Raw genomic sequence first — 11,033 nt, forward strand, 5'->3', positions numbered from 1 at the left:
GGTCAAAACACTCTTCCATCCCACCCAACCCAGGCCAAACCACCAAGGCACGTCAGATTGCCCTCCCTCTAGGACTTCCTTCACCTAACTTTTCCCCCTCTCCCCCATTTTTAAAGGGTGAAGCTGACAAACATTTTCCTCACTAGGAAACAGCAAGTGCTTTCATCACTGTCTTTGTATCGATAAAAACAAATTCTAACAAAATGCATCTTAACTGCCACCCTAATGTTTCCATGGGAAATGTTAATCTTCTTTAAACACATTCCCTGATGGACGTTGCCACCAGTTGGCCTTTGCAGAATTGAGGTCAAATTTTGAACAAGCTTTGCCAGAGAGATCTTAAGTCTCTCAATATTAGATATGGTTGGTTTTTTTTGTTTTTTTTTTTTTTTTTTGTTTTTTTTTTTTTGTTTTTTTTAAATTTGTTCTATGTTTGCTTGCCTATGGAAGCCAGATATCTGCTGGAAGGCTAACTTTGGTGCAATTCTAGCTTCCCACCAGCTCAAGCCCATCTTCTTTCCAAGCCAACATTATTGCCCTGAATTTTTGTGTGCGAAGTTTTTCAGAAAGAAGAGCAAACAGATAGGTGCAATCCCCAACCCTAGGGGATTAGGACCATGACCTGCTCTTTCCCACCGCCAGAGAAGGGACTGTTCCCTTGCAGAGGTCCATATCAACAGTTGCTCAACTTCTGCTCCTCTTCAGTGCTCTGAATCTGAGAGGTAAGAAGGCTGAGTCCATCTCCACACTAGCATATCTTCTCCTGCTACTCTGTGCGACTCTGTCTGAATCCGTGACTCATTTGAAGCCAGAAAGTCCACAGCTCTCTCCCAGACCCGCTTCATTTTTTTTCTGCAAGAAACAGCAAGAAAAAGAAACTAATTTAGAATCATATCCTCATTGTGCTTTCCTGCTTACAGCAACGGTGGTTGCTGATCAAGCTATCACTATCTGCCAACTGTTCCCTGTGCAGACAGTAAAGGAGATTAAACCAGAATTCTGGTTTAGAGGCGATTTCAGGGCAGGACATGAAAACACAGGTCCTGCCTGGGGGAGGAGACGAGACCCGCTGTCAGTACCAGTAATTGATGACTGCCCTGAATTTCAAGCCCAATTTGTATTGCGAAGGGACTCGATTAGCAAATTGCCCTCAGCCTTCCTGCATGCAGAGAGATCTCAGACCACGGAGAACAAACTGAAGTTCACCCCAGTTTTGGATCAGTGCCTAGTAATTCTAGGCATCACACCCACAGACATTGGTTCAAAACCACTGAAGTTACCACTAGTAGGAAGAGAAGTTTTGTGACTGATAAAGAATGAGGATGTTTAAGACTCTGCAGCACACGCAGCGTTCTGTGCCGCAAGGAGAACAAAGTAGGTCCACTTAACCAAAACACAAGAAACATTCCTGCAGAGACGGAGCAAGCAGCACATAAGCCACTGAGAACCAGGCTGCAGCCCTCTGGCCCCACCACCCATGCAGCAACTATCTTGACCACAATTCCTTTTTGAAAAAGCACCAAAACCAGCCATCTCACTGTGTCTCCCTTTACAAGCCGCCCAATTCGAACTAGTAACTCTCCAGGCAGCAACATACACGACCACTTCAGAAGAGCCTCCCAATACCCTACTCAACTCATGGGAAGGTTTGTTCTGAAGAGCACAGCACCTGTTGGGAGAGTAAGGTATGACGGCTGAGAAAGAAGATAGCATCCTACACACATTAGATGAAGGAGAGAAAAATCTGATGCTCCATGCCCAAGCAAAACAAAATCCAATTACTGTTTGATAAAACAATGACAACACACCTGTGTGACTGCACAAAATATCAGCCCGGGGACTGTCACATTAATCTGCAGCGTTAAGACATAGCCTGACTTATGTCAAAATCCTTCATAAACTGAAAGGCCAGACAGACTCTTCGTGCACTCCAGCTTCCCATCAATTGTCTGCTCATGGTCCGTTGGCCCGTAACTGCATTTTTTAGCTGAGCTGCATAACATCATGCTGACAGCCCTCCTTAATGAATAAAATTCAGCTCACCTGCTTTGAGGAGGGATGAGGCTGTCCCGAACGTGGAAAATGCCAACATAGGGGTAACGCTCCAAATTTCGTTCCCATTCCTTATAGTGGTCCTGGACAACAGCTGGAGGGTGGGAGGACAAAACAGTAAGAGACCTCAACACTGCAGAGAGGAGAACAGGACTACTTGCATTTACAGAGCTACTGGATTCTACCTATGATCTTCTTCACCATTTCATACATGGCTTGTTCCTCTTCCTCCATCTTCCGCCAGCGATACCTAAGGAAGATCAGGATCCCCCAAAGAGTTATCAGACCTAGAAGAATAAAACCAAATCAAATTCAGTAACTGACAGACGTGTACTTGCTGGATGCCAGCAGTTTTATTTCTGACACTGCCTCTCCCCAGAGGCAGCTTTCACTCCCTGCTACCCAGGCCTGCTTGGAACCAAACCCAAGCAATTCATTTTGTTCACCCGTGCAGCTGCGCCTCGCAAAAACCTTGGTACTGACAACACCTGCAGCAGAAGAGCACGCATGGTTGTGGGAAGAGGTGGTTGGAAAGCCTCATCATGGAGTTCTCCCCCCCATCCCGAAACCTCAGCACAACCACAGGGCTTCAATTCTCTAAGTCCCAGAGCTATCTCTTTGCTAGAGGCCTCCCCCACAATAATCACTTAGGAAGACTGTCAAGCTTCACTGCTCCGAAGATAGCTGCTTGATAAGGAAATAAAGCCTGGGGCTCCAGCATCAGCCTGAAATTCAGGAGATCTATATTGAAGGTTTAGCATTGACAAATGCCCCCGTTAAGACATGAGCTAACTTTAGTATCTCAGTCTCTAGACTACACATACCTATCCCCTTTCACCCTCACCTTATCTGGCTGGATTATAAACTCTCCTAGTCAACACTCATCTCTTGTTATCACCATGCTCAGTAAGACCTCTGTCTGAGCTGGGGCATGACAGACTATTCCAATAAAACCTCTAACACTGAAATGCTACAAGTCATTATTAAAGAGGCTAGAAGACTTTACAGCTTAGCACAAGAAAAGAAAGAAAAAACCAAATCTTTTAGGTAGGTTAACGTACTTATTTTGCAGACCATAGTAATGGGTTCTTGAGGAATACCCAGAGATCTAATCAGTTTGCTGATTTAAAGTGTTAAGCACTCACAGCACAAGAGCAGGTCTACAGGTCTCCCTCTGCTGCCAGAACAAAGGCTAATTAGAAATTAACTCATCAGCAGATCTATTTCACCTCTGTTAGTAATTTCATATGGCTGGGAGAACGTGTGCATGCGCACAAGTTCATCTCTACAGCTAGCAGGGGGAGAAGCTGGTTACTGACACCGACGACTTACTCCAGAAAAACAGGAAAAGGTTCGTAATGGCAGTGACAACTGCTCGACGGAAACGACAGCTGAGCCCCATCTGAGGATGGGCCGATTCGAGACAGAACACTTCCTCCACTTTGGTAACTGGTTCCGAAAGGTCTCTGCCTTTCAACCTGATGGGAAGAGGTAGAAAATCTTCACTGAAGAGAACAGGCACTCCAACTGCACTCTTTAATCAAGACAGGGAGAATAAACAGACTGCGGATGCAGTAACTCGTTCTGTACACCACACAGAAAATACACCGACATCCTTGCAGCTCCTCCTTCCAGAACATTTTGGGACTGGCTGCTTAGCAAGGAATGGATATGGCTTTAGAAAAGGCAGCAGGGCTGGAACTCCCACTGGTAAACTGAAGTCTCCCTCTGCAGACTCTTTGACAGCACCTCTCAGCGTGCAGAAGATTAAACTTTAAATTGGATTCCCACCTCCCAGCACAGAGAAATGGAAATGTTTACTGAGTCACTCATCAGCAATTGCAGAGAGAGCAGTTGAGGGAGACTGCGAATGTCCGTGGAGGTTGCACCGTTTTCCTCAGTACAGATGAGCATACACAGTTTAGCTAGAAAAGTGACAACGCCATCAACTGTATCTGCAGTGAGAACAGACACACCCTCGGAAAGCATTCATGGCAAAATCGATAACACATCCTCCTGCAAAATCACTTCTACACACCTGCTGAGCTATCCGATATGCTTTTAACTCACTTCTTTATATACAGATCTACACTGATGCTGTTTCCTTATTAGATACTCTTAGCCAACAGGCATTGAGTAATTCAAGTGAGAGCCATCAGATTCAGAGGAATTGGACTAAAGGGGATTTTATTTTTTAACCTACTAATTCATTCTACGTTTACAATGAATAATCTGTTAGACAAAGACGTTTTCTCGATTTACTACTGCACAGCTCACAAACTGCTGACAGCTTGTATTTGGTTACTAGATTCTACAGTAGCTAGAGACACAGTTGTTTCCCACCACCTTGTCTTATTTACAATCCAAATTCCATGAAAATATTTAAAATATGCAGCAGAATCACCCAGCGCAGAGCTCATTTTCAGTTCTGCCTCTCAGACTAGCACCTAGAAAAATAATCTCATGTAGCGTTTGGTAAAAATGCCACCTGCAGGTTTTTAAGCACGCTGAACGCTCATTCTGCACGCTATGCAGACTTCATGAAAGTGGATCCATTCAGCGAACAGCCGGCAGAGTTGCTAATTATGAAAATAAAAAAAGTGGGAGTATATTGTATCACACAGCTCCTGACATGAGCAATGCTCCTGTATAAAAATATGAATTTGAAAACTCTGGATCCCAGCCCACCTACAAATCCAAACCTGCCACTGAGGAAACTATGTCCTGTCCTGGGAATTTGCCACACACCAACAATCAAAGCAGTAGACACTGTCTGATCCTTAGATCACAGCAGCAGCTGCAGAAATTTTTTAGAGAAAAATTGAGCAGTGGGAATTCATACAAGCTATGCCCACCAACTCCAGCGTTACTACTGCTACAATTCATTTAATCAGAGATACATTCACCAATGTTAAAATGCAAACAAATGTTAGACTTCAGAGTTAACACAGACCGGAGGCAGCCCACACTTCCCAGAGGAAGATAATGTCGTCTGCGGACTCAGTCTTTCATTAGTTTATGGCCTGAACGTTGTATTTTTTACCTGAAAAAAACAGTATTTCTGCTATTTCTCATGTACTAAAGAGACTGTTAGCCGAGAAACCCATGAGAAAAAAGCCCCATTGATGACTGACCAACACCCTACACAGTCAGTCAGACCATTCATTTTACCATGTACTGTGTGTTCTGCCAGAAAGACAAATGACACTAAAGAAAAGATACCATTCAACAATCCATTTTCCTCTCCTCCTCACTGGGACTTGCTCCAGAGGATCCTAAAGCATGGGTGATGTTACCTACTGCAGAAAGTGCTTTGCTGTCCAATAAACCCTTTGGTCAAAGGATGCAGTTCCACACAATACTGAAGCTCTGTCTGCAGTAACCGTACTGAAGAAAACTTATCTTGGGAAAAGTGACTACATGGGCAAGTTTAAGAACTGCGTTGTGACTACATGGGCAAGTTTAAGAAGTGTGCTGTAGTCGCAGGACCGCGGGCAGGACACCAGGACCACCACTTCTAAACCTTGCAGGAAGCCCAACACAACTGTTGGTAGCCATAAGCAGCCCTGACCTCAGATTTAACACCTCATCTGCAAGACAGCAAGTTCCTGAACGCAATGTCCCCCAGTGCAAAGGCTGGGAAACAGACTCCCAAGGAATGAGCTCAGTTGCCAATTTTTGCCGCAGGGCTGTAGTTTTCATTTGGAAGCTTGCCCAGCAAGCACTGGGAAAGCCAATCCCAGATTATCTTCCGAAATCTAATGAGGTATGGGAGCTTTTAGGGCCCACCACAGAGGATGTCAAACTGCATATCAGCCAACACCAAGAAATGTAACTTTGACACAGTGGCCTTCCACTTACCATATTCCTAAATCCTTGTTACTGTTTAGTATCCAGTGCAGGGCAGCTTCAAACTTCTGTGGGGAACTACCAGTTATATTCTGTTCAGAAGAATCCATAAGAAGATTAGTTCTCCATTCATTTAAAATACCGCATAACATTATTTCATTACAGTAGTGGGAGAAATCATTCTATATGGTCTGTCCTTAGGTTAATTCTTATCATAATTCTGCAAACTGGAGGAAGGAGAACTAAATCTGAAGGTCTGTCTGGACTAAAGACTTCTGACTATGGTAGATGATGCATGAAGCACTCTGTGAAATAACACTATCCCAGACTGTTAAGACTAACCACTAAATACAACATAATCTTACTGACAGTTTACCATGAAAGAAATGGAATGCTAGATCAAAGCAGTCTGTCTTCTGACACTTTGGGGTATAGAAAAATCCTTCTTCTGCCCAGCCCTCAATCCAGGGAAATTTCTGGTTTCAGAAGACTGATGACTATGGTGAAACAACAAACCATTAAGTTAGATTTACAGGGGCTGAATCAGAGATGTAGGAGAAGATTATTTTCAAAAGAACTGCTGAGAACAGGACTGGCCAAAAGGGAAGCTAGAGATATGGGAAAGAATCAAAACAGGATGAGGAAGTAAAACAGATGGTGAATTGCTTTAGTATCTATTATTTATTACCTTTTAAAGAGACTAAGCACTACGTTATAACAATAGCTGTTCACAGCCTACTCACCACCACGTGATCCTTTGCTTCAGTAACCCAAATGCATTTGCTTTTTAGATTCTCAGGGTTTCCGCATTCAAAATTACCTGGTAAAAAAGTCAAATAGAAATAACGTTTTGAAAAAAAGCTCTTGAACAGTTCAGAAATACACTGAACTGTCTGGAAATGCTATCCTTTAAAATCAGCTGTAGCTCTGGGAAAAATGATTACAAGGTAAGATTTATACTGTAGGCAGATAAGATTATGACTATTAATAAAATGCTCAGCCACTGCATATAGGTTGGATAAGGGCAATCAAACCTCATGCTTCAGTGTGTGAGCTACTCAATACAGAACGAGGGGAAAAAAAATACTGTTTCTCCCCCATGCAGAGTACATAACCGCCTCTCTGACCTAATGCCCTGCAGAGCGGCTCCTTCCATCAGGTATCAAAGACTGCAGCTTTGGAGTTAATGATCGGCATTCAAAATGCTTCTAAGGAGCTTAAATCGCAGCTCTACTTTTTACCCAGGCAGAGAAATGCTAGTGAGGAACTAAATCTTCAAAATCTTGCTTCACTAAGTTGACTAAACAAATGTCCTGAGAGACTGTGTAATACTGGTGGAAATTCTGCAGGTTCTGAAATCTGGTCTGAAAAGATTTAGAAATTATGTGAAGCTTCAGTATCTAAAGGCTTCAGCCTTGTTTAGGTCTGAAATCTAGAAAATGGAACTTAAGCGCTTTTACTGATTAACTCTGCTATATATCTTGCTGAACAAGTTTCTCCTCATACACTGAATTTCTAGCAGCCTTCTCCATCACAAAATACTAGTTATGGATCGGATTTGCTCATACGTAGTAGAGATGGCTGAACTACTGTGCTCGGTTAGCTCCTCAGCTAAGACAGCCTGTCTTATTCTGTACTGAGAAAAAAAAAAAAAGAGGCACTCATATAATCAGCTGCCACATTTCAGCAGAGAGCTGGCAATTTCTTAAGTCGCTTTAACTTTATTTGTAAGAACACATCAGCTTACACTCACTGGCTCTGAGTGTCTTGAAGACAATTTCAAGATGCTGGTAGAAAAAAACCATAAAACTGAGTATTTCTACCTCAAATTCCCAATATATCAAGTGCAAATAAGGACCACTCCACAAGAGCACAGTGATATGAGTGCATCAGCTAAGCACTATTCAGAATAAAAATAAACACATCTTTTTCTATTTTTCTATTACTTGACTTTCTCAGAGCTCTTCAAGCGGAACTGACTGTTCCATAAACCCCTCTCTTCAAATTGAGGTTAAAAATGCCCAGACAGCTGGGAGATGCAGTTTGCTGAATGCTCCTAAGTGTTTTATAATGACAATTGGAACTTACCAGCTTGTATGGACAAGTAGTTATACAGCTCGTGTAGCATGTTCATTATTACGTCCTTCTGTTTAGCTTGGCAGAACTGAAAGTCAGAAACAGGTAACAAACATAAATGGACCGGCAGCAACACGACAGTGGTCAGACTAGCTAAAAATACCAAACCAAAACACCAGCAGTGGGATTGGGTCAGTCATGCACCACTGGTTCAAATTAAACACATCTGCAGCAAAGATCTACAGTTTCTGAGTCAAAAGCGAGGTAGTGCATCCTCTGAAAGTGCCAGCGACTCCCCCAGCCCATAGCCCAGATCGCACCACCAGACATCCCCTCTGACTGACCACAGATGGATTCTTTGCCTCCAGAACATCACAGGAGGCTAACCATAACTCTGAATTCAATATGAAATTTTCTCTTTCCTAATAATACATTAGGATTAAAGAAACAGGGCTTTACAAACACTTTATGGTGGAGTTCAGGGAATTAGTTGGATTAAATCTTGTATTGTTAAGGCTGAACGCAGCTTTATTGCAAACCAATATAATTTCTGTTACAACTATTAAAGAAATTGATTCACATAATTGGGAATTTAAATTTTTATCTTTCGGAGTCTCATATACAGTCCTAATTTAATCTAGTCCATTAATTCCAACTCATCAAGTCACAATTTTTCTGTAAAATGATAGAACTAATAATTTTACAGTGATACTGGTATTGGGGGAAGCTACCTAGAATAATTACTCTTCTGTGAGAGCCCCCTATCTACAATATTTGAAGATAAATAAATATATGCTTACATCATCCGTTCTTTTGTCACAATCCACAGGCAAGAGATTAACTACAAGAGAGAAAGGGAGGGTGAGTTAGCTGGCTGCAAAACAAGAGCTTTGATCAAGAAAGTAATTACCTTTTTAAAAGAAGGCTCTACTTTAAAGCCTGATTCTGCTATTCTTAATCTCACTCTACACAGTACCTTGCTATGCAAATAGCGCATTCAAAGCACTGCTTTGGTAGGCAGCACTGAAAGCAAAACAAGTAAAATGGGTGCAAGTGATGAACTCCGTTCAGCTGGAAAGTAAAAAGTGAGGTCTGAATGTTTTACTAGCTCCTGTTTAAGTCGATGTTTCAAGCTCCTTTACTATCCACTGCTTTGCACTCATCTTTTACAATCTAGTAATGCCGTTTGCTGCACACCATGGTCACCTGAAATACCACAGTGATAACAGGGATTTAAATCAAGCCTCCTCAAGGCAAAAGCACAGGATTTATTTTAGTTGGAGCTGTTAGCTCTGCAGATTATGGCCTCTGGTTTAACAGCTCCCTCCCACCCCAACAACTGGATATACACTCGCCATGGTCCACCATGCAGTACTTTCTAGCAATCTTTACCTAAGAATTTAAAGAATCTGCAGCTGTGCTGCACAATTTCTTGCTTCAAAATACCGTTGGTTTCAAAATATCTAACAAAGTTGTAAAGGGTGCATCAGAAATTCAATGACATTGGACAGTTTTATTCTGCCTTTGAGAAAGCAGGAAACAGCTTCCCCAGCCCATGCAAAGCGCACGAACACCTACAGGCACAGCATGCTGCGTTTATAGACTTGCGCCTTCCAAACCACCCCCCAAACCCCTTCTTCTTTCAGTTCAAAGCCATGAAATGACAATATTTGCATCTGTTCTAGCTGGGGAACTCTGCTTTAAAAACCAGGTGATGGGGAAGCCCCTTTTCATTTCTCATCGAAGCTCTGCCGCACTTGGAGTGCTGAAGTACCAGTTCAACTGCTGTACTTCTCACGAGGCCAGGATGAAGGCTACGAAGGGCTGTGCTGTGCAGAGGCTAACATTAAAAACACACAACGGGCAATTACACAGACATTATGTTACACAATGGACAATCATAAAACACATCCTTGGCCTAGCAGAAATGTCACTCTCCATAAAACTCATGGTTTTGAAGAACCCAAGGCCAAACTCATTTGAAAAAAGCACACACTTGACTTACTTTCCATGACTAACAAGGTTTCCCACGGGCAAGGGGAGATGGAAATGGGGACAGAAGCAAAGATGTCAGGTTATGGCAATGAGAATGACAAATGTGATGGCGATGGAAGTAATAAAAGGAAAGCAGAAAAGGTGAAGACTAAAGTTTAAAAACAGGATTAAACCAGTGCACGTACAGCTCTCCTCTCTCCTGTCAAGCCAGCCTGACCCAATCATCTTCACCATGAGGATGCCCAGAAATATCAGCAGCAGCACAAAGCTGGCGAGGCAAAGGAACTGGGAGAAGTAGTATTCGAGGCCTTTGCCCTTTCCGTCCATCTGCTGCTTGGGGGCTGACCGCAACAAGTGAGTGCGTGAGGTTATTCCCTGTCCTGCTCCCGACGCTTCCCACCAGCTCCCCGAGGCCAGCCCTGCATCACTTGTTGCCTTCCATGGGAGCCGCCGGATCAACCCCCTTCCCCAGCTGCTGGGGTTCAGGTCCCTGCCTGCCTCCTTCCGAACACTGGAAGCCAAGTCTTCTTTCCCTCTCCCAAACTGGTAACTCAACCCCCCAGGTCCTGCTGAGGTGCCCCAATGGGTGCTGGGTGTCACCTCACTTTCCTGCCTCCACGAGCTGTTAGAGGAGAGCCCCTTTCTTTCCCCTGCTGTCTCCCACTGAGCTCGGGAGCTCTGCCCCCCAATTCCTCCTCCTGACGTGCCCCAGTGGCTCCTGGACTTCAGACCCCGATGCTCATCACTGGAAAGGGGTTTGGAGCTGAGCCCCCCGCTCCTGCTTGTGGAAGTACCCCAGGGGGACATGGAGCTCAGCCCCCCAACCCCACCCAGGGACATCCCCAACCCAGCCCTGACGCCGAGCCCCCCACTTCTCTCTGCAGATGGGCTCCACTGCGATGTGGAGTTTGACTCCCGAAACCTGTCCAGGGACGGCCTCAACCCAGTGCTCAGCCCCCCGCTTCTCTCTGTTGACGTGCCCCATTGCAATGAGGAGCCTGAGCCCCGAAACCCATCCAGGGATGGCTCTGCGCCAGTGCTGAGCTCCTCACTTCTCTCTG

At 44.0% G+C, this 11,033-nt stretch overlaps 1 protein-coding gene across 1 annotated transcript; it reads right to left on the minus strand.

Moving 5' to 3' along the window:
* Positions 1–409: 409 nt before the first annotated feature.
* Positions 410–10,313, minus strand: LEMD2 (LEM domain containing 2; the record flags this gene model as incomplete). The annotated part of the gene is made up of 9 exons (XM_009698943.1): positions 410–852; positions 2,044–2,146; positions 2,238–2,339; positions 3,385–3,530; positions 5,914–5,993; positions 6,645–6,721; positions 7,990–8,065; positions 8,778–8,818; positions 10,158–10,313. Coding segments are annotated over 9 exons (932 nt in total), but the record flags the coding sequence as incomplete, so codon positions are not given.
* Positions 10,314–11,033: the final 720 nt, after the last annotated feature.

Source organism: Cariama cristata, unplaced genomic scaffold, assembly GCF_000690535.1.
Source record: "Cariama cristata isolate BGI_N322 unplaced genomic scaffold, ASM69053v1 scaffold2344, whole genome shotgun sequence".
Classification (NCBI taxonomy): Eukaryota; Metazoa; Chordata; class Aves; order Cariamiformes; family Cariamidae; genus Cariama; species Cariama cristata.